At 41.0% G+C, this 24,750-nt stretch overlaps 1 protein-coding gene across 5 annotated transcripts in view; it reads left to right on the top strand.

Moving 5' to 3' along the window:
* Nucleotides 1–24,225, top strand: part of LOC124261601 (potassium channel subfamily K member 16-like) — a 31,678-nt gene extending 7,453 nt beyond the window's left edge. The window contains exons 2-7 of one of the 5 annotated variants that reach the window (XM_046695941.1): nt 55–189; nt 2,748–3,009; nt 17,682–17,843; nt 18,513–18,845; nt 22,027–22,181; nt 23,572–24,225. In XM_046695941.1, the coding sequence (XP_046551897.1) occupies nt 2,868–3,009; nt 17,682–17,843; nt 18,513–18,845; nt 22,027–22,181; nt 23,572–23,616 (837 nt within the window). In that variant the 5' untranslated portion in view covers nt 55–189; nt 2,748–2,867 and the 3' untranslated portion in view covers nt 23,617–24,225. Of the gene's footprint in view, nt 1–54; nt 190–2,328; nt 3,010–17,681; nt 17,844–18,512; nt 18,846–22,026; nt 22,182–23,571 lie in introns of those variants that run through there. The other 4 variants (XM_046695940.1, XM_046695939.1, XM_046695938.1 and 1 more) reach the window with 4 other exon arrangements.
* The last annotated feature ends 525 nt before the right edge of the window (nt 24,226–24,750 follow it).

Here is a 24,750-nt window from a genome sequence, read left to right as displayed (position 1 = left end):
AATATTTGCAGATTCCCCATCGTAATTCCATCTTTCTCATTACTTTGCTTCCAGGAATGTCGTCACCAGGTGAGGATGGCGGGGTGATGTGTTTCATATGAGCACACCCAATGTCAGAGCTGAAAGTAGTTCAAGAGTCGTTCAGGTGTTTGTGTGCAGATCGAATTCCCTGAGCTGCGTAAGTGCAAGGTAATTCCAGTAGTTTACGCCTTGATCGTAGACAAACAGTATTAGGTACCCCTTTATTAGACCGACGCTTCGTAACAGCGCTTCTCATGCGGCCGTGTAGAGTAATGATTAGTCTCGGAAATAAAGTAAGATCATTAAAATCATGTAGTTATCAAATAAAAAACATAATTCAAATGGAACCGAGAAAGTTCCTAATTTCAGAGCTGATGCACTCTAGACTTGCAAATCATTCCAGACTTATCTTGAGTGAGTGAGTATGGTAATACGCCGCTTTTAGCAATATTCGAGAGACATCACAACGGGGGACACCAGAAATAGGGTTCACACATTGTGCTCATGTGCGAATCGACCCCGGGTCTTCATCGCGACGAGCGTACGCTTTAACCACCCACCGCCCTTATCTATAATATATGGTACAGACTATCGGCCTTGTTCTCCGAGTCTCCAGCGCCGCTTTGTACAGTATTTTCAGTTATAATGCATAATATTTTTTATGAAAGTTTCAATTTTAGATCACTCTGTAATAGTCTTAAGTTAATTTATGATGGACATCGGTCTCTTGAATTCAAAAACAATTATTGTTGTTATCTGTGATCCATGTGGCTAACGACTTTGTTCTCTGACTCTTCAACCCTGCTTTGTACAGTATTTCTATTCTGCTGTGCACAGTGAGTGAGTGTTTTACGCAGCTTTTAGCAATATTCCAGCAATATCACGGCGGGGGACACCAGAAGTGGGCTGCACACAATTTACCCTTGTGGGGAATCGAACCCGGGTCTTCCGCGTGACGAGCCAACGCTTTAACACTAGGCTACCCCACCGTCCCTGCTACCATACACAGACACAGGTATGGTGCCGATACACTTGAAAGATGAATCAGGCGAACATGGATTCGAACCAGTGATCACAGGTTGCTGGCACGCCTATGAGAGACACATCGAATTCTGGCACCTTAAACCACTGGGCTATCCATGTCCCAACGGAGATAGCTTTTTCAGATAAATGGTGCCTTTTGTTTACGATGAGTCTATTTTAGACGTTAACTGTGAAGGGAACGTATGAGGACATAGCAACGCTCTACAAGGGAGACTGACTGAGTTTGGTTTTACGCCGCTTTTAGCAATATTCCAGCAACATCACGGCGGACTACAGGGGAGTGAGTGAGTGAGTGAGTATGGTTTTACGCCGCTTTTAGCAATATTCCAGCAATATCACGGCGAGGGACACCAGAAATGGGCTGCACACAATTTACCCTTGTGGGGAATCGAACACGGGTCTTCGGCGTGACGAGCGAACGCTTTAACCACTAGGCTACCCCACCGCCCCTGACTACAGGGGAGAACATACAGGTTGGATATGTTGTTTTCACATCAGTTAATATTAATTAACGCGCCCATGCCCAGCCATAGGCCACAACTGTATATTAATTCTGATTCCGACCTCTCAGACATTCATGGAGATGTAATTGATTACCACAGCTGTAAAGTATCGGTTTTATACCAGGCGCCAGGACCGGGACTGGAAATGAACCATGAAAAATCAATATTCTTCCATGAAAGTAACCTAACGTAACTTAACAGTTCAATCTAAACTATAACGCTCTCAACATATACAAAGGTGCAATTGATGTACATCTAAAAATCAATATATCTATTGTCAGTTTTCCCCTAGCAAATCAATTAAATACACGCCGGACGGGAAACAGTATTGTTGCCAAGAAAAGGGAAGGCTGTGGCTTGAAATTAGGTTCATAAACTTCTTACGAGTGAATAAATATAGCCAAGTAGAACAGAGTTCTGTTGGTGTGAATCTCTCATGAAACCCTTAGTATCTGATTTCTATTAGCATGCATGTTGGCATTCCAGCCAAACTTCACGGTCCTGTTCACAAAGCGATCTTACTGCTACGTCTAGGTCTGTGTTAAACTATGGATATACGATGGATTTGTGGGATGCGGCCCAATGCTTCAACCTGCGTTTCCACCATGAACTTCATTATCTCGAATCATAACATGTTATCCGGCTCAATATTTCTGCATTGATGTTTTAAACTCTTGCTAAGATCACTAGAGATGTGCCGAACTGTAGGTTTCTTCAATCACGACAAGTGCCGAACTGTTGGCTCCTTCAGATGTCTCAGTACTATTCCTCAGCTGCCTGCCATTGGACCTATAACGGGATATACATATCGTACAGTACACCGTCTTAATTTCCTATCAAGCTATTGACAGTACGAGCAGTCTGGTGTCCTACTGGGAGATATGAATAGTTCAATATAACGCTTCCCAACAATCGATCGAAGCACCCAGATCCTATAATTGTGTAACTGTTCGTTCTGTATCGCGTGGCGAGGATCGACCCAGGCGTATACTCCCTACCCCAAGGTCTGTACACGGTCAACGGCATCTTCTGTCGTCCTGGTGAAACTTCATCAACAAGGGCCAGTTCAAAGTCTATAAACCGCGGAGCCGTAGCGTCATAGCCGAACAAACCATTCATCATACATACCTCACTTAATTCTAGTATCTTGACAAGTTTCTTCATTTTTTCCGATGCTAGGAACGAAACGAGAGGAGCGGTCTGGAATCGGCGCCTATCGGATTGGGTAACGTGCGTGGTGAACAGCTAGGCTTAGCAACATTTATTTCTCCCCGTCTGCTGCAGGCGTGACAACTCGCCATGCTGTGGAAGAGTATTGGCATCCTCTTAGCTGTCCTGCTCGTTTACGTTCTCCTGTCAGCGACTGTGTTTCATTTTCTGGAAGAGCCACATGAAATCCTTGTCAAGAATCTCACACGGGATTTTCACCTGGACTTCCTTCGTAAGTAATTATTCTGTCAATATTGAATTACTTCAGTCAATATTGAATTACTTCAGACAGTGATCAAACTGACGGTGAGGTGAAAAGTTGCGTTGAAGAGAGAGAGAGAGAGAGAGAGAGAGAGAGAGAGAGAGAGAGAGAGAGAGAGAGAGAGAGAGAGAGAGAGAGAGAGAGAGAGAGAGAGAGAGAGAGAGAGAGAGAGAGAGAGAGAGAGAGAGAGAGAGACTCTATTCATAGATATTGCCTATTTGGTCCATCTTGGGATACGTACACAACTCCAACAAGATGAGTAGCATCACCACAGCCAAGTATTTCTTTTGATATTTTAGACCACAAGGAATAATAATTACTATCATTATCATAAAGACAACAAGAAGAGGTTCTAACCCTTTTCACTGGAGGTGGTGGTGGTTGTGGTGGTGGTGGTGTGTGTGTGTGTATGCGTGCGTGCGTGCGCGCGCGTGTTTGTGTGTAGTTATCACACCTCTAGATAGATCCGCCAGTGTTCAGAGCTATGAACATGTATGACAAACACACGACAGTACGTGCACCAGTACCTTCCTTTGTCCATGTTACACTGTCGTTTGTTTCTGCATTGATTTCCCGACTCAGTCACTCAATAATACAGATATACTCAAGCTGGCTGTTGAATATCAATGGGGACGGAATGAGCATCAATGGTCGACCATCGGTTATTCCATGTAATGTAATATCCTCATGATTATTATACATAGTTGATTTTTTATGACCACAATGGATAGTTTAGTATGCCACGATGCCTCAGATGTGTGAAAGTATACTGGATGGTAATAACAACTGTGGTCAAGTAAGGTTATGTTCATTAGCACAGTAGCTTTTAATATTCATTGTCCGCGATGCATGCAAATTGATGTTGATCGTCGTTAGGGCTGGGAGGGGTAACCCGGATACACGGGACGGGTGGATAAAGAGTTGGACCCGGGTACCCGTCACGTTACCCGGACCCGCTTTGATCACGTGACTAATATTTAGTAATAAATGAAGACTTAATTGAATGTGTTTATAATTATTATATTTATTTTATTTAAAAAATATTGTTTTTGAGATGACTCCGACTCGAAATGCTTCACAGTACAATGCATGATGTATTTGGTACTGTGAAGCATTTCGAGTCTGGGGTCACCTCAAATTTTTATATATTTATAAAAAAATTCTTTAATCCTCGCATATCACCATACTTTTTTGTATAGTTTTAAATATTTGAATTAGATTTAAATAACTATGAATTCAGTAGGATATGTGCTTTAACTGAAGTGTCGAGTTGCAGGTTAATACTACAGATGTCTTTACCAGACTAAAGACGTCATGATGTATTTACACAATTTAATTTAAGTATCATAATTAAATGTTATCGCTATATCAGCTTAGAATATCACTTTTAAAATATACTCATGCCAATAATGGTTGTCACCCCCTCCCACACCCCACCCCCACCTTACACCACACACCCCTTCTCCAATTAAAATAATTGAAGTTGGTGACAACCATTATTGGCATGAGTATATTGCAATCGTTCATTTATAATTTATACCCTGTGTTGTTTGTTGTTGGATACTGAAGGTTACCGTGTTCTGTTGTCAGTGCGATTTCATCTTCAAGCACAAAATAGCAAATCGATAACAATCTTCCGGTTCGTGTCAAACTGACACTTTGAGGAATCGTAACAATAGGATGGTATCTTGTTTCAGTAATAAAACTTACACTCTGATGAAATTTAAAATTTCATGTGAGGTAATTAGCGAAGTGGTGTTGGGAAAGGCAAGTGTCATGAAGTATTTCCTCTTTTCTATTGTATTAAGTGAGGGAGAAATGAGCACTTGCCCTTGCCACCGGTGCCATGTTGCTTCAAACTATTCAGCCATAAACCCTGAACGTCCACGAGCACCAGCCTGTCACGTTAGAGCCTACAATAGCATGTACTGAACTCCAAATCAAAGGGAAAGCATAATGGCTTAAGGAGGCAAAATAACAAACATACACGCGCATGTAAACCCCACCCCTCCACCCCCCTCTCGCGCTCACGCACCACCACCTAGCCCCCAGTCAACAGGGTTTGAACTTCTCGTCTTGTGTCACGTCTTCATGATATTGTGATAGTAACGATTTTTCCTTGTGGTTTGAAATATCAAAAGAAACACTTGGCTGTGGTGATGATATTCATCTTGGAGTTGTGTACATATCCCTAGATCGATCAAAGTGATGCATTAGTGTCCACAGGGGCGTGTCACGCTTAGAAACAGCGTTAGAAAGACATATAGGTACATAGACCCTACCCTATAGTTCTAGGGTAGGGTCTATATACCTATATGTCAAGGGTCTATATACCTATACCTATTTCTAAGCGTGACACGCCCCTGTGTTAGTGTCCCCCCTTACTGAATTGTTTTACTGCTGTATTAATGCACATATTATCATGATGAGTGGTTTTAAAAATACAAAACCAGTTATGTACCAGACGCCTGCTTAAAAAATCAGACTTAAATATTTATGAACTCGCATATGAATTCAACCCTGAAACACTGCTTAGTAAAATCAATTTAACGCTATCGTCAAAAACTGACTGGTTTATGTAAACATCATGATGCATTTATGCGCAAATGGCCTCGTTGGAAATGACAAGAAAATGTCTGTTTGATTATGTTGAACATGTCATGCCCAGTTATGTTTTCAGTGTGCTCATTGATCAGTTGTCTACGACAATGAAATCACTGAGCCCGTTAAAGCTAAACCTAAGAAATGGAACATTTATATATGCAATGTGTTTTCCTAAATGTTGACAAAAGTTCGCTAGATGAAATATACAACCATATCGTGCAAACGAAAGGTGGTATATTTCAAGGTGACCTACTGACGAGTGTAAGCAAGGGACAACGACCGAGAGCTTGTGCTGGCAGTCACTTGTACTTCAAAGATTGCTTTCTGAAGAACTGGAGGGCAAACAATATATAACAGTATACAAGTTCGTGCGCCTATTATTTATTTAAAGAACAATTTAGCTGTGACAAGTATTTGTATAGACATGAGGTCAGCGAGAACATCATTAGCCCAGTTAACTTGTTGTTTTGTGTTTTACGAAGGAAACGTTCATGCAGTTGAAATATATGTGTGTACTGTAGTCATAACGCTGCTGAAAATTAATATCACGTTCTTGTGGGTGAGTGAGTGAGTATGGTTTTGCGCCGCTTTTAGCAATATTCCAGCAATATCACGGCGGGGGACACCAGATATGGGCTTCATACATTTATGTTATATGAGTACTGTTGAGGATGAACTACATTTCCTTCTAATCTGTCCTGTTTATACGACTCTACGAACGAACTACTTAAAGCCATACTATTATAAGCATCCAAGTGTAAGAACATTAATTTCACTATTAACAGATACTACCACATCAATATTACAGAATCTGGCAATGTACATCTATTTCGCTATGAGATTAAGAAAAAGTATTGTTGCAGAAAAGAATTTATGAATGACTTCTATCTACTCATGTAAACTCTAAATCTACTACAGGCCTGTGGCCTTTTTAAGTACTAAAATAAAGATTGATTGGTTGACATTGTACCCATGTCGGGGAACAGAACCCGGACCTTCGTCGTGACGAGCGAACGCTTTAGCCACTAGGCTACCCCACCGCCCCCATGTTTTTGTGGTATGTGCAACAGCACTATACATCTAAATTAATGAATGTCCATCAAGGCAAAACTTATGTATTCTCATGCCAACTTCAACCAGCAACCTATCACGTGACCTTGCTTTGTTTGTTCACCATGCCTTGTAAAAACCAAGATCACCACTTACTCAATGTAACCTGTGTAAATACTGTGCAATCTACGGTCTACAGTTCAAAGAAATATAACATAAACAAACAATAAGTCATTGTCGGTCGTATGTCAGCCCATATTGCATATATATTAATACCGGGTGCATTTAAAGAATCAGGCTTTCCCATTATCGAAATCCCTATATGACATCAATTAGCACGACTGAGCTATATAAATATCTAATGCCTATAAGCAAACAATAAAATCGCTAAAATCATTCAGCTTCAAACAAATAAAGCAAATGGTAACGATCTTTACAAACGCAAAATGTTCCCTCACCTTTCATGGTCACAGCACTTCACAACCGTGTATACACTACACTCAATAAAAGAAACCTTGTGTATACAAGACCATAGACCATATATATAGCGTATTTGCATTCAGATTTACCTCTCCGTTCGCCTGCATAAGGAAATTAAATGTTCTCAGGCAGATATGTATCTCAAATGTTAGAAAGGAAGCAGAAAACAAGTGATGGGGAGGAACATATATAGGCATTTGTTCCCCCCCCCCCCCTCTCAGAATCCTACAAGAATCCTGTTCAAGAGGACGTCAGTATGGTTAACATATCTGCATTATATTACGCGTGTAATTTGGAACCTTGAAATCTATCTATGTATACTTATGTATATACATGTACATTAATTAAGCACCATATGAATCATAATACAACTAAGAAGACAATGATAAACCCGAATTTGAATCCAACAGATTTAATTTAGGATTATCTTGGACGCCTGATGAGAGCTTGAGACCCTCCGCTTCAAACCTGATTGATCTGACCTAAATACTGCACCAAACAATAGGAGTGAGTAAGATTTTACGCCGCTTTTAGTTATATTTCAGCAATGTCACGATGGGGACTCCAGAAATGGGCTTCACCCTCGTGGGGAATGGAACACAGGTCTTTGGCGCGACAGGTCAAGCTTGAACCACTAAGCTACCCCACCGCAGTACATGGATGCCATAGGGAAAAATCAAACGTCTGATTAACAGCATTAGGAAACATCTCGCTAATGTCATCTGTGCATGGGAGGCCACTCCAGATACTGATAACTGAGCCAGTGTTGACGCCTACGATGACAATAATCATTTGTCACTGCATAGTGTGGCTGCCAGGTGACTACCGTAGTACAGCAACACGTGTTATTACTCTCAGGTGTTATTACTCTCAGGTGAAATATGGACAAGTTGTTCCCGCCACCAAAGTAGATTGCTCTGATTGAGTCTGGAACATATCGAATTCAATATACTTGATTTAAAACTCTGGGCTATTCTCCAGTTTTCAGTTCAACATCATTCTTCAATGATGGATAATTTCATGTTAATGTTATTATTTCTTCAAGTTCTGTAAAAAGTTGAAGAGTTCCAAGTATATATTAATGGTCCCCATGCAGTCTGACGCAATGAGGCCTGAGGGGAAAGCATGCTGGGTAATGTGTGAGACCTCACGGTGCCGCCTTCAGCTAGCCAGTAAAAATTAGCTTGGAACCAGATAAGTCTGTTTATTTCTTCTGAACATATTTGATCTCGATCCCAGGTTTCTGTAGCTTCTGTGATTAGATCTGTGATATAACTGTTACTGCCACAGATTTTAATGATTTGACGAAAAACATTGGTCCTGGGTGGGATTCTTCTCACCCGCGGAGTAGGCACCGAAAGCTAACGAATGTTTTCACACCACTGCATCTTCCCGAAACAAGGGAGCTAACTGACTGCCCAGTTTTCACAGTTGCTGAACTTGATGCTTCTGTGTCTCGACCATAGTGGCACCAGGGGCAATTATGTGTGTCGCTTACAAGCTCCTTCAAAAGACCAGTCAGATTCCACCTTTTCAAATGATTAACAACATGAAGAGACTTGGAAATATAGAGGTCGACGAAGAATGGACAATACAGATGCTCTCCAAATCCACATGTTGGTTTTCAACCGGACGTCAATGTCTTTACTCACTTTTGGTTGGTCTGTTCATAAACTCATTAGTCCAGCCGAAATATACGTCCATAATTCGGCAAGGATGAATTTTTATTTTAATATGTTATCTCTCTTGTCTCGGGGAGATCTCCCCGCGATTAAATATATTGTCCATTATATTATAGTCAATATCTAATTTAGTCTTCACTTGTGAAATGAACACAGGACTTCTATATAGGCTAGAGGACACTCGTTCCTTACGAAGCTGCTACCACCGCGACAAAAATTATTAACAACTAAATGTTAATTTATCTTCTTCGTTATTAGTTTCTCCGTTTGTAAAACGTAAAATATGTTTTTTCATGCTTTATGTTTATATTACTCCATGTTCTGTATTTGTTTGTTATTTGGAGGCTCTTAAGTTCAAAGGAAGGAGACTGGCAGATATGAAGATAATCTTATCTTGAACCCGTATATATTTTTTCATAACAGGCCGATCAACATGGGCTAATGATATTCCAATGAATGAACAAAATGCACGACTTGCACACATAGGGATGAAAAATACGTTACCAAAGGATGTTGCTGAAACGTTTTAGGTGTTAGGGATTTCTGAATGTTAGCCATGCTTTAACACTAGAAAGCTAAGCAAGGTCACGTGGTAGGAGGTGATGTCTGTCCTAACATTAATGATGCAGAGAGCTCCATTAAGATACTCTCATTAAATGTATGTGGCCTTAGAAGGCGTTTACAATATAAGGAATTAGTTGATATGATAAGCAATAATGACATCATTGGATTTCAAGAAACTAAAACTGACTTCTTAGATAATATTGGAATACCTGGATATAAATTATTCTTGCAAAATAGAAAAAGTTTAAGAAACTCTGGTGGCGTTGGTAAGCCTTTAAAAATGAAATACTAGACAATTTCAATAATTTGCTGGGTGAAAGATAAAGTCATCAGAAACCCCATGTACCCCAATGTTTAATTCAAAAATATGGTTTATTATGTTTTTATCGCGAAAGCAGTTTCTGTTATCTGAGCTTCGGCCATTATGCATATTCCGCTGGGACTCACGTGACCTTTCCGCTCGTAACCTCATATGTGACAAGCGTCCGCCATATTGCCAAAGAACGAGCGCTACAGTATTACAAATCGTGTTGTTTCAGCTGTCGTTTTTGTAAATGGTACGATGGTGTATTCCGTTGCCTGGGGATGCACGGAATCATCGAGCAATGGAAAGAGCCACCATTTCTTCCGTTTTCCAAGTAAAGATTTAGGCACGATAAATGCTCCGATCCTTCCGAGTTGGATGCATATGAAAGAGACATGCACACATGGGGTATGGAAATCCCAAAGCTAAACTGAAGAAGGAAGAAGTACCCACGAGATTCATTTATACTCCATCATTCCCTGTTACAACTTACTGTCAGTGGTATTTTTAACATAAATTAGACATAAGTCCGATTGCCAGTCGAATTGCACCCGCTACAAATTGCCCCAGCAAATTTAGTCAAATTGCCCCGAGGTTTTGGTTAAATTGCCCCAGGGGGTAGTCAAAATGCCCCAGTTTATTTAAAATGATTAAATATAGGCCATATATGCATAGTTTTGTCAACTTTGAGATTATGTTCTTCATATAAAATTATATAGATAGTTATGAGTTTACTCAAGGAACATTTTTCAGAAATATTACTTCCTAATAACTTTTATATGAAGAACATAATGTCAAATTTGACCAAAACTATGCATTTACGGCATATATTTAATCATTTTAAATAAATTTGACCAAATTAGAATGAATGACCAAATTTGCTGGGGCATTTTGTAGCTGGGGCAGTTCGACTGGTGCCCATGAGATATATAAATTTATTATCAAAATCAGTAAAAGATTTCACATGAGCTTGAAAATGTTTCGCTATAGCGTTCTTTTCGGTTTGGACCCCTAAATCCCGCAGTCTACCCGAAACATTGTCGAATACAACAGCAAATCATGAAGTACTTGTAGCTTTCATTGTTTTCCATTTTGTCCAATTACGCACGTTGGCATCAGACTCGCTATATATTTTTGTCAGTAGTGTGTGCCGTGAAAGTTGTTCTGTATTCTCATTGGCTGATAAGATGTCATTCTAAAGCTATGACCGAGTACCATAAATATTTCCATAACCAAAAACTAGGGAAAAATACATTGTTCTGACTAGTATTTTATAATTCACCAGTTTTGGGGGAATAACTTACCTGCGTTGCGAATATTATCTCTGCTCGACCAGGCTGGGATCTTGTATGGAGACTTGGTACGTTATTAATGAAAACTAGGATCCTAATTTTTTTTCAACAAAATAATCCCAGTGTAATTTTTGCAGCAGATAATTTCTATTTTCCCCTGTCAGAAGCATAATTATTTTGTTTTTAAATCCCAGACACCCTACAGTCACCCATTTGACACAAATGGAACAGCAATGACATATATAAAAAAAATAATTCTTAGGGACTGGTCATATCTTTATAGGGGGGGGGGGGGTTGCTGGTTGGAACTGTATTACATTTTGCTGACAAACAGTATTTATATTAAATTATATGATCTATTTAAAAATATATTTTGATCTCAAGCGGTGCCTCCGTTTCGCTTGATTCTTTTTTCTTCATTTTCATTGGAAGATTGTCTTGCAAGAAGTAAAATCGGATCGTAATGATACGGTCTAACATCCATTTCAGAAATGACATCAGGAACATCTTTTACTGCTTCAGAATCCATGGACACTGTTAAGTTGTGAGGTAAAATCAAAGAGGAAGCCATCAGCAGCCGGCACGTGTGACGTCATGTCACGTGATACCCCCTTTGCTCATTAACTGTCGGGTGTTTCCGTAATAGGCGGAAATACGAGTACGTTTTTTGTGTTTTTATTGCTATTTTACAAACTTTTTGTTCAATTTTAATCACGGAATGTGACTTTTAGAACATCTTTTACAATATATCAAAAGTTTTGTTTTCGTTCGTATTCTCCTTTAAACACAAACTAGAAAAGCATATCTGACTGAAGAATTATGTGATTACATATTATGGATTTAAATAGACAAAACACTATTTTCTGTTAATGAAGACATTTTCCTTGGTATTGTGTATATAACGCCTGAAAATTCTAAATAGTTTACCAGTGAGACATTCACTAACATTGAACAATCTTTACTATATTATACATCTATCAGTGAGCATAAGATTTTAATGGGAGATTTCAATGCAAGAACAACATTACTAAGTGATTACATTATATTTAAGGAACAATTGTTAAAAGATCTAGACATGAATGCAAGTAATATTAATAATGACTATGAACCTACTAATATTTTGGAAAACATTAATCTGCCTAAGGAAAGGGCAAATGAGGACACAAAAAGAATGAATAATTCAGGAAGCAAACTTATAGAAATATGTAGAAACTTGAGTCTATTATATGTAATGGTAGAATTAGACACGACAGAGGTATTGGTAAAAGAACCTGCAAAGATGCTAGTGTGGTAGACTATGTTTTATGTTCATCCACATGCTTACCTCTTGTCACTGATCTAAATATCTTCTCACCGCTGTATTCAGATGTGCACTGCCCAGTAACATTTAGCTTAGCTAAAATAACTTTTCAGGAATCAGATACAGGCACCCATAGCACCGCTTAAACTACTCACAGCTCATGCTCTAATCCAAAGCGATATCATACGCAGAAAACCGGTGAATTCCTCCAAAAGTTAGATATAATTCGGAGAAATAATCTCGCAGTGAAAACACACGCTGCTAGGCTTGATCAAGATGACCCAGTAACAGTCAATGGCATCACTAACGAGGTCGCGCACGTGCTTACGGACGCTGCACGGAAAACCTTCTGAGTCCGAAAACATAGAGAATTTACGAAGGACCGAACATGTAAACCTTGGTTCGGAACAGAATGTTACAAGTGAGTGAGTTTAGTTTTACGCTGCACTCAGCAATATTCCAGCTATATGGCGGCGGTCTGTAAATAATCGAGTCTGGACCAGACAATCCAGTGATCAACATCATGAGCATCGATCTGCACCATTGGGAACCGATGACATATGTCACCCAAGTCAGCTAGCCTGACCACCCGATTACGTCAGTCGTCTCTTACGACAAGCATGGGTTACGGAAGGTTCATTCTAACCCGGACCTTCACGGGTCAGAATGTTACAAAGCTCGTAAGATATTTCATAAAGCAAAACGACGTTTACGAAAACACTACTCCATTTATAATAAACGCGTATTTAGGTTTGAATAAAACAATTATAAATAGTGTATGGATAGACATATAAAGCGGTACAAAGACGAAATCGGTAAAATGTTTAGGGAGACCCATATGCACTCTCCTAAACAATTCTGGAAAACTTTAAATGGTGATAAGATTGATAGCAATGATAACATACATATTGATGTATTATACAAATTCTTCAAATCAGAACTCGATGCAAGCGGAAGTAATAGTCAACTAACTTGTGAAATATTGAATAGCAATATTACAGAGGAAGAAATAAGGGCAGCCATAAAGCAACTGAAACGATGTAAGGCATCTGGAATAGACTTTATCGAAAAACGAATATTTAATTGATAGTTGCGATTTATTAACCCCCCTTGTTAGTCGAACTTTTTAATTTGGTATTTGAAAAAAGCACTCTTCCCGATTCTTGGTTTACTAGAATAATTAAACCAATTTACCAAAAAAAAGAGGATACATCTGATCCAAACTCGTATAGACCTATTACCATCCAAAGTTGTTTTGGGAAACTATTTACAAAAATATTGAACAACCACCTATCAGACCTTCTAGATGAAAACAATATATTGACACCAGCACGAGCTGGATTTAGGAAATCATTTTCAACTGCCGACAACTTGTTTGTTATCTATAACCTCATGCAGATATTGAAAATTACAAACAAAAATTATATTGTGCTTTTATAGACTTCACCAAGGCTTTTGGCACAGTTTGGAGAGTAGGTCTGTGGAAGAAAATGCAAACTATTGGTATTGAAGGGAGGTTTCTGACACTTGTAATTGCAATGTACAATGGTATCAAATCTTTCGTGCAATATAATAACAGTGTATCGGCCTACTTCACGTGCAATAATGGCGTGAGACAGGGAGAAATCCTATCGCCTTTGCTATTTTCAATCTTTGTTAATGATATTGAATCAGACATCCTTGCTTCTGACTGTAATGGTGTTAGACTAGATTATGTTCAAGATAATGATTTTCAACTCTTCATACAACTATTAATTTTACTATATGCAGATGATACCGTCTTATTCGATAAATCACCCAAAGGATTACAGAAAGCATTAGATTCCTTTAAAACATATTGTGATACATGGAAATTAACTGTCAATATAAGTAAAAACAAAATTCTTATCTTTGGGAGTGGACCAGCAAACACCTCAACATGGAATTTTTGTTATAATAGCAAAAGACTTGATATCGTAGATACATACAACTACCTTGGCATCACGTTTCATAGAAATAGAAGACTGGTAACAAGTATTAAGGATCTCGGTGACAGTGCCACTAAAGCCATGTTCAGTCTGTTATACAAAGCACGAAATATCGACTTGCCGTTGGACTGTTTGTTGTTTGCCTTTGATTCAATGATATTACCTATACTAATTTATGGCTCAGAAATTTGGTGTATTGAAAATGTGGAATGTCTGGAAAAAATCCATCTAAAATTTCTACGACTTATTACAGGACTAAGGAATTGCACACCTCGATTTATGCTCTATGGGGAGCCCGGTAGATTCCCAATCACGACAAATATCTATAAACGTCTCATTACCTTTTGGCATAAACTTACCAACCATAATGGAGTCAAAAAACGTTCACAACTTATTTATAATTACCTGATTGTGGAAAATGAAAGCGGAAAACTACTAGAAAACCCAAAAAGTTAAGGCTATTTTAGACGATACCGGATTATCGTATGTATTCAAAAACCCGTCCTCTTGTACAACTCAGTGGCTAGCTTCACGGGTCGAACACATACTTAAGGACCAATTTATTCAAAAGTGGAGAAACGATGTTGCTTCAAGCTCAAAAGGATTGTATTATCAATACCTTAAACAGTATCCACTATTTGATACATACCTATATATCCCAAAGCGAATATCAATTCCATTACTAAGATTTATTACATCTAATCACAGTCTGCCAATAGAAACTGGCCGCTGGGAGAACATCCCAGGCATTGATAGAACTTCTAAACTCTGTCAATCTGCATCTATTGCTGATGAATTTCATTATATTTTTTGAATGTCAAAATCTCTGTGATGCCAGGAAAATGTTTTTATCATCCCCCAAAACAAAATATCCAAGTCTGAATTTTTTTGGTTAAATTATTCACAACTAATGACACTATAAAGAATTGTAAACCAAAAGTCACTGTGTTCTTTAATCTGATTGGTTGAAAAACGTGATCAAATGGTATTCGATTCCCGGAAATTCGCTGCGTATTAATACATACAAACATCGCTCACACCATTGTATTGTTACGTCGTCAGCTGTGGTGACGTCATTAAAATCATATTGTGACGTAAAATCCGAATGCCGTCACAAATGAGCAGTTCCAGATGCTACCATGGGAGACAGCCGAAACGGCAGGCTGATGACATTTCACTGCTGTACCCGTACTCGATGTCAATGAGTGCCGACACAAAAACGTGTGTGGACCTTTTGGTTTACTTTTGTGTTTACAATGTCGATAAACATCATGTGTTGGCCAATTTCCGGGTGTTATTGAGTATTTGAAGCACGGGAATATTTCATTTGAAACCTCCCGTGCTTCAAATACTCAATAACACCCGGAAATTGGCCAACACATGATGTTTATCTCCTAAATGAAATATAGCGAAATTGCACACTGGGAATGCAGACTTATCCGTCTTAGGCACCAACTCGAGGAAAGTCAGTTTGAGTGTGGTGGCGCTGAAGTCAATACCTCGTGTGACCACCGTGGGCATCCAGAACTGCACGACATCGCCTCGGCATCGAACGAATAAGTCTCAGAATATCGTGTTGCCCAATCGCAGCCCACTTTGCCTGTAGTGCCTGTGCGAGTTGCTGAAGTGTCTGGGGCTGAGGGTGACGGCGTCGCACCCGTCTGTCCAGGGCATCCCGCAGATGTTCGATCGGGTTTAAGTCCGGTGATCTTGAGGGCCAGGGGAGCACATTGATGTTGTGGTTCTGGAGGTCGTCTCTAGTGTGACGTGCTGTGTGGGGCCTGGCATTGTCCTGTTGAAACAACTCACTCTGGCGATCAATGATTGGAAGGAGGTGTGGGCGTAGGATTTCGTCACAGTACCGTTGAGCTGTCAGGGTGTCCTGGATCATCACCAAATCACTTCTCCTACGGCAGGTGATCGCTCCCCACAACATAACACTTCCCCGGCCGAATCTGTCCACCTGGGGAACGCAAGCGTCGGCGAAACGTTCACGTCGACGTCTGTAAACCCGCATTCTTCCATCGCGTCGTTCCAATATAAATCGTGATTAATCATTGAACCAGATTCCACGCCAATTCGGTAGGTTCCAGGCCTGAACGTTGGTGCACAATTGAACTCGATGTCGACGATGTTGTTGTCGAAGCACAGGGCCAAAATAAGGTCTTCTGGCACGTAAACCAGCCTCTCTCAACCTGTTCCTGACGGTCTGTGCAGAAAGCCTCCTCAATCCGGGTATTTGTCGAGCGGTACTGGTCGCCGTAGGTGTTCGATGACGCAGGTGATGTACCCGGATGTAGCGATCCTGCGCCGCAGTGGGCGCCCGAGGTCGCCCACTACGAGGGGCATCTGCTACCGCATTCTGCCGGCGATATCTCTCCCGGAGCCGTGAAATGGTGCTTTGGTGAACATTCATGCGTCAGGCAACTGCACGTTGAGACTGGCCAGCTTCAAGAAAACCAATGGCGATATGACGGTTGGCTTCACTTAGACGTAGCATTTTGCGTTCGTCAACAATATTCCAAATACAGTGAATAATCGACAGACAGCGATCAACCTTTTATACCCATCATTGAGACTATCTGATCCCCAACTTTCACGTGCATTGCATGTGAATTGTGTATTCTGTGACACTACAAGCCGAAATTGAAAATCATGCTGTTAAATACGGGTATTTTACGGATGGTGCGTTTTGTTGTGATGTTTCATAACATAAACACCATAGGACTCATAAACAGAGCAAAACCTTTTGTAAAATGAATCACGAATTAATTCATTGCTACATGAAATTGCTATTTTCATGATGCGTTTCTGTTTGGGGAGAGTTTTACATTTGCTTGATATATAAAATATTTGTATTCGCTCTTGTACCACCAACCGTGGTTAGTTGAGAATCAACTGATTGATTGATTGATAATAACGCTCGAGTTTGTCCTATGTGAACTGTTTACTTGCCCTGTGTCTTCTCGACGAAAAGGTTAGTTACACGACTGGGGTTGAAAGATATACATGTATATTCTACATCTATCAGGAAAAAATACATATTTTTTCTCAACTTGCTGCATCTACAAGGTACGAATAATAATCTTACCTCATCTTGTTACATGTATCAGGCAAAATATAATTATATTCCTAACTTGCTGCATCTGTCAAGAAAAAATACTTATTTTACCTCAGCCTGCTACATCCATCAGAGTAAAATAATTATCTTTCCTCAACCTGAGAATGTTGAAGTCTGACTGGTTTACTGATTCCATCTTTGTCCACATACACGTACTGTGGTTAAATGTCACTACCACTAAACTTGTACAGATTACGCAAAGCCGCTAAATCGAAGAACGTGGTGTAGCTAACATTACTCTAAAGGATTGAGGAATGATGCCAGTGTTTGAATTTCAGGTAAATATCCATGTATACTGCAAGACGACATGGAGGTGTTTGTACAACGAGTGATAGAAGCGTACGATATGGGCGTGGTGGCAACAGTGACGAAGACGTCGGCGAGTAACTGGGATTTCGCAAGCTCTCTTTTCTTCACAACGACTGTTGTTACCACGATTGGTAGGCATGTTAGCTGCGGGCTTGTAGATATGTATTACCTCCCTATCCGTAGCTATACCATACCCCTGAACATCCGGGGAAGAATTGATCTTCAGTAACCCATGCTTGTCGTACGAGGCGACTAACGGGATCGGGTGGTCAGGCTCGCTGACTTGGTTGACACATGTCATCGTATCCCAACTGCGTAGATCGATGTTCATGCTGTTGATCACTGGATTGCCTGGTCCATCATTTACAGACCGCCACCATGTAGCTGGAATATTGCTGAGTGCGGCGTAAAACTAAACTTACTCATTCACTCACTCACCTCTGAAGATCCGGGTTGGAATTGGTCTTCAGCAATCCATGCTTGTCATGAAAGGTGTCTAAAGGGATTGGATGGTCAGAATTGGCCGATGCATGTTATCGTGAAATATTAAATCGCGGGATAAGTATTGGACTAACACATTTCCCCCAAAATGAACATATACATGTACATTTCAGAGAAACATTTCTTAAATTAACTTTATAATATTTTACAAATAGGATTTAAAAAACCCAAGTAGGATTCTCTATTCCTGAAACTGCAGTAGTCAAGACTTGCATAGGCCTTCTTGTCTATGTTTGTTTCATTGTCTGTATACCAGGCTATATATACTGTATAGAAGGATCATATGCTCTCTGTTTCAGGCTACGGGAACATTGCCCCGAATACATTGGCTGGACAAATATTCTGCATATTCTGTGCCTTGTGTGGAATACCATTATGTACTGTGTTGCTGGCGGCCATTGGCCAGAAGTTGAGGTTCCCCATCACTAAGCTCCAGGAGAAGATGATCACGGGCCGATCTCACCGTGTCCTCCGATGTGTCAAAGTCAGCCTGTGTGTGGCACTGGGCGCCATCCTGCTCATCTTCCTGCCTTCTGTCATGTTCACCCTGGTCGAAGGGTGGCACTATGGCGTGTCTGTGTACTATAGTGTTGTAACCCTTACTACAATAGGGTTCGGGGACTATGTAGCAGGTAGGTAGGACTTGGTATTTATGTCTCAAACCCTGCAGTTACTCTTTCTATACTTGCATTACAGTGAAGGTTATTGTGAATGTTGTTTTATGACCAGAGGCTTGTAACCAGAAAAGAAAAGAAAATTCTCATCAATGTGTATATTGTCACTGAAGGGTTCTCAGCATTAAATATAAGATATACTCAGCAGCAAAAGAAACCGTCAGTACGAATTCAAAATTAGATAGACACTGTAATCAAATCATTACAGAAATGGACATAATGAGCGGATCAAAAACATTTTGTGTGTACAATATCTTGACACATCAATGAATAACTCAGCACAATTCCAAGACAATACGTGAACGTTTGCAGTCCATTCAGACTCTTGACTTCACTATCTAGTGTGACCACCACGAACGGCAATAACTGCAGCACAGCGTCTATGCATGGAGTGCACCAATCAATTGATGAAGGCCATTGGCACCTTGAACCACACTCTGAGAAAGGCCTGGAGCAATAAATCGACGGTGTTCGGCCTTGGTATGACATTATTCCTCTGAATTTTATCCCAAAGATGGTCAACTGGGTTTAAATCAGGACTGAGGGATGGCCACTGCATACTGTTGACACCGTTCTGCTGTAGGAAGTCCCGTGTAGCTCTGGCAGTATTGGCCCGGGCGTTATCATGCTGGAAAATGTTCTTCCGGTGACGTGCGAAAAGTGGTATGACGTGGGGTCTGAGAGCTTGGTCGATGTAGCGCACCGCTGTGATGCCGCCTCCTCTCCCTGGACCAAGGTTCTGAAACACCACAGGACCCACTCTCAGGTTCAGGCTTATTCACCCCATACCGTGATGCATGTACCTTCCCATGAGTCTTTCCATAACACATTGGTCTGAGTAACGCTGGCCACGTCGTCGCCATATTCTTGTTCTGCCATTTGCAGATGATACGCAGTACCGACGGAACAGTTCTCCATTGCCTGTATGGTCAGTTTTGGTGTTGTAGGGCAAACTGTAGACGTTCATGCCGATGACGAGGGGTGAGGATAGGTCCACGGTAAGGTCTACGGCAATGGAGGTTCCCGCTGTTAAGACGTCGGCGTACTGTATCAGTGCTGATTGGTCTTCCGTGTTCCCACTGTCTGGCGTGCTAGTTCGGATGCCTGCATGAAGGGATTCAATACATGCTGTCGCACAACATGGCGGTCTTGTCGTCTTGTGGTCACCTTTGGTCTGCCAGTACAGGGGCGATCATTTGTGTTGTTGGCCCGGAAACGTTGCTGCAGCCTGTAGATGGTCCGAACGTTGACCTGGAAGTGATTGGCAACGGGTTGTGCAGTGTGGCCAGCTTCAAGTCTTCCTAGCGCCTGGTTCCTCTGAGCTGTCTTGAGAAAGGACACCCTGCTGACGTTGTAATGTGAATGTTTCAACCAGGTTTGGGGATGCATTTTATAGGGCTGGTCCTGCATGAGCACGTGCAGCATGAGTTGCATGAAAAAAATGGAGAACACCGTACCATCTCCGAGATCAGGTTGCCTTTTTGAGACCATTTCTTGGGTTCCATTCTGAGTTTGGGAAGGAATGTCTTTGCTCAGGTAAAGTTGAAGATGTTGTCATAAATATACAATCAAAACATTAAATGGGTTTACAGTTATCCGTTTCTGCGAAGGAAAATTCCAGACTGACGTTTCTTTTGCTGCTTAGTATAAAAGGGATGCTACATGGTCAGCACACCAAGTTTTTCTCAGGACGAATTCAACAATGCCCACTGTAGATATCAATATAAAACTTTATAATCATTTCAGACCAATAGATTCAGCTACGAAATGAGACATAGATGATACTTTGACCACTGACGTGTGCTAAAGGCGGTGTCAACTCGGATGCTGTAAATCTCGCTACTGTGCAGTTCCGAGCCAAAACCCTGCTCAGATTTTGTACCGCTAACTAACCCAATGTCTTGTTTATTATAAACAACTGCCACGCACCAAATACGCTAAATCGAGAGCACCTTTCATCGGGCTCATCGCCATTCTTTCTGAGAAACAAAGTCCTGTCAGCCGTAATGTGTTATTAACTAACATTTTTTCTTCTTCGTCGAGTCGTGCCGTGCCGTGCCATGCCGTGCCGTGGCTCTTCGCCATTGACGACCTTGACCGTTGTCTATCTCGGCCTGAAAATAGGCCTTTTCATTGGCAAATTTTATTAATATCTAAATCAGATCTCCCTGATTGGCATATTTTATTCATAACCAATCTCCATTGCCGCTCCAATTCTTCGACTTGGGCCATGGGAATGCAGACATTGATCTTTCACTTCACCGGTGATGCTTCCTCCCAAGTTGACTAATGACCGCGTGATCAATGTTCCAGAAAATCCCTGCGTCATACCTGTCAATGATTTGCAGTCGTGCATTCTCTGAATACCTACGTCTTGCAATGTCAAGAAAAGTTAATGTTTAGTGATGTCCTATAAATCAGTTCAGAAAACCGAGGTGCAGATAATTTATACCCCAATGTAAATGGCGCCTTCTCAGCACGTGAACAGGCGACCCATAGCTTGAAGCACGTGCTTTACATGTACATTCCAGTAAGTAAGGGAACAATTGTTTGTGTTGACCAAAAGTATAAACATCGCCATTGGATTCAGGTGGTGTTTATTAATGTTCATGTGTATAGTAAGAAGCACACTGACGACAAGGGAAGCTACATCCTGTTGCCTTGTGCCAGCATATAAATCACAATAACTTCAAATCAACTTAGGGACTGTCCATTTGAAATGCGCGAGGGGGGATTGGGAAAGAGAGTTGTGGAGAAATTGTGCCAGAACATGCTTGAAAAATTAATATATTCCAAACTGTTGTAAATAGAGACACTAACAACTATAAAATATTCATTGTTGACAGATTGAATATATCTAAATTTCTATCAGGGTCACTATTTTTTATTCATATTTTAAAAAAGCCTTTGCTTTTGAATGTCTAGCTCAATAAAAGTTAACCAGAATGTCTAGCCTCAATAAACAGAATAGAATGTGTGAAACCAGAATGTGTAAATCCAGAATGTGTAAACCATGAATGTGTCCCAGATGTGTAGAACTAGAATGTGTAAACCAGAATGTGTAAACTAGAATGTGTAAACTAGATTGTGTAAACCAGAATGTGTAAACCAGAATGTATGCTGTTCGTTTCTGTTGCAGGTCTGAAAGCAGTTCCTTACCGCGATGTATACCGCATTGTCAATGTCATCTGGGTGGTTCTAGGACTTGCCTGGGTAGCGCTGATCATCAATGAGATGACTGGAGACATCAACGACAAGATCGTCAAGAACGAAATGAGATGCAGTACAAAGAATGTCAGTGAAACTATGAAAACCCTTTTGTTTGTGATTAAATGATATGTGGGGCCGGTGGGGTAGCCTAGTGGTTAAAGCGTTCGCTCGCCACACCGAAGACCAGGGTTCGATTCCCCACACGGGTACAATGTGTGAAGCCCATTTCTGGTGCCCCCGCCGTGATATTGCTGGAATATTGCATGAAGCGGCGTAAACCTCAACTCACTTACTCACTAAACGATGCCTCGTCAGTGGCATCAGCCGTTTGTGAATATTACATTACGACGCACGCAGCAATATATATTAGCCACATGACGGCAGTATTTCATAGACGCGAACCCTCGGCAAAATATGGTCACAATGTCTAAACACGGAAGCCCCAGTTCTGGTGGAAATGTGTCGTATCTTCATCCCCAGAATCTACTCGCTGTCCAGCACACAATCCAAAATTCGCAGTAAAAGCATAGGTGACCCAGTTGTCAAGTGGACTGGGCAGAACAGTGTAGTGCGAATGCGCTGTCCCTTAAGCGTACCAGAGAGCTAATATCGTCAGTCTGAGCAGAGACCATATGGTCTCTGGTCTGAGTCACCGTTTGGTCTGACTATATTTCGAGGTTTTTAAGCTCGATATTCGTGCTTGTGGCCTTCAGCAAGGTGGTAATCGCCTGAGACCTCGTTTCCTCTGACTGACGGTGAAATGAACCGTGATATAAATGAAATAGTGTCCAAATCGGCATTAAACCAAATAAACCCACTCACAGTTCAGGTAAGACGAGACATTCCTTATCTGTTGCATGACCCGCTGTTTATTCCACATTCAACGGTTCATGTTCCGTTGTGGTAAATACCTTAAAGTCAATGTTTTTGAATGCGTTTACCTCACGCGCCACCATATAACTGGAAATTGTTCGAAGCGGCGTTAGACTCAATCAATCATCATCGTCAGTATTAGTTAGTTGGCTAGTTTGTTAATTAACGCCTCACTCAGCAATATTCCAGCTACATGTATATGGCGGCGGTCTGTAAATAATCGAGTCTGGACCAGACGTTCAAGTGATCAACAGCATGAGCATTGATCTACCAATTTGGGATACGATGATGTTTGTCAACCCAGTCGGCGAGCCTGACCACCCGATCCCGTTAGTCGCCTCTTACGTCAAACATGGATCGTAACACGGATCTAGTGAGTGAGTGAGTTAAAATTAAAAGTCACTTTGGCAATATTTCAGCCATATAGTGACGACAGTAGTAGTAGTAGTAGTAGTAGCAGTTGTAGTAGTGGTGTTGGTAGTAGTAGTAGTAGTAGTAGTAGTAGTAGTAGTAGTTGCATTAGTAGTAGTAGCTTGGTTTTTTGTCCTTTCGACTTTTTTCTGTTCATCTTAAAAACAATTCAAATGATATTTTCTTGCAGGTCCGTAAACAGGGAGAACTAGAGATGGCAAGTGACGTAATTTGAGATACCTGAGACCCTGTGTCCTGGTTCACGACAACGACTGTTGGACATAGTTCATGTGGATTCATGCTCTATGACCTGAGCGTCAGCCTTCGCAATCGCCTTGATGAAAGAAACATTCACGGCGTACCAGTGTGGAAAAATAAGTGCAATAGAGCCTGTAAGTCTCGCGAGGCGCTACTTCCGGTGCTAAGCTTGTTCCCGGCTCCTTTGCGCCAACTTGCGATATGCGAGACGGGGTCCAGCTTACTTCCGGTACCAGATTTCTGATGACGAACGTATATTCAAGAACCAGTTTTGGTTCCAAATTGCGCGACCGCCAAATGACTTTACTAGGCCGGACCCAGTCTACAATCATGCTTGGCTGTCACAGCTGTTGAGAGTCGTAATAGTACCTAATTTTAGATAGTTAGATCGGAAATTTGTTATTCCTGCAAGGATTATCGGTTCCTTACTGTCAACTGACAGAGCTATCTTGATACCAGTATGCCACGGTGAGGACAGCTATCTTTACACAGTATACCACGGTGAAGACAGAGCTATCTTGACACAGTATACCACAGTGAAGACAGAGCTATCTTGATGTCAGTATACCACGGTGAAGACAGAGCTATCTTGATACCAGTATACCACGGTGAAGACAGAGCTATCTTGATACCAGTATACCACGGTGAAGACAGAGCTATCTTGATACCAGTATACCACGGTGAAGACAGAGCTATCTTGATGTCAGTATACGACGGTGAAGACAGAGCTATCTTGATACCAGTATAAGACGGTGAAGACAGAGCTATCTTGATACCAGTATACGACGGTGAAGACAGAGCTATCTTGATACCAGTATACGATGGTGAAGACAGATCTATCTTGATACCAGTATACGACGGTGAAGACAGAGCTATCTTGATACCAGTATACGACGGTGAAGACAGAGCTATATCTTGATACCACCATGGTGAAGACAGAGCTATCTTGATACCAGTATACGACGGTGAAGACAGAGCTATCTTGATACCAGTATACCACGGTGAAGACAGAGCTATCTTGATACCAGTATACCACGGTGAAGACAGAGCTATCTTGATACCAGTATACCACGGTGAAGACAGAGCTATCTTGATACCAGTATACCACGGT

The sequence above is a fragment of the Haliotis rubra genome, unplaced genomic scaffold, assembly GCF_003918875.1.
Source record: "Haliotis rubra isolate DU_JTF1 unplaced genomic scaffold, ASM391887v1 Scf80, whole genome shotgun sequence".
Taxonomy (NCBI): domain Eukaryota; kingdom Metazoa; phylum Mollusca; class Gastropoda; order Lepetellida; family Haliotidae; genus Haliotis; species Haliotis rubra.
This window is presented reverse-complemented; position numbering and strand designations above follow the sequence as displayed.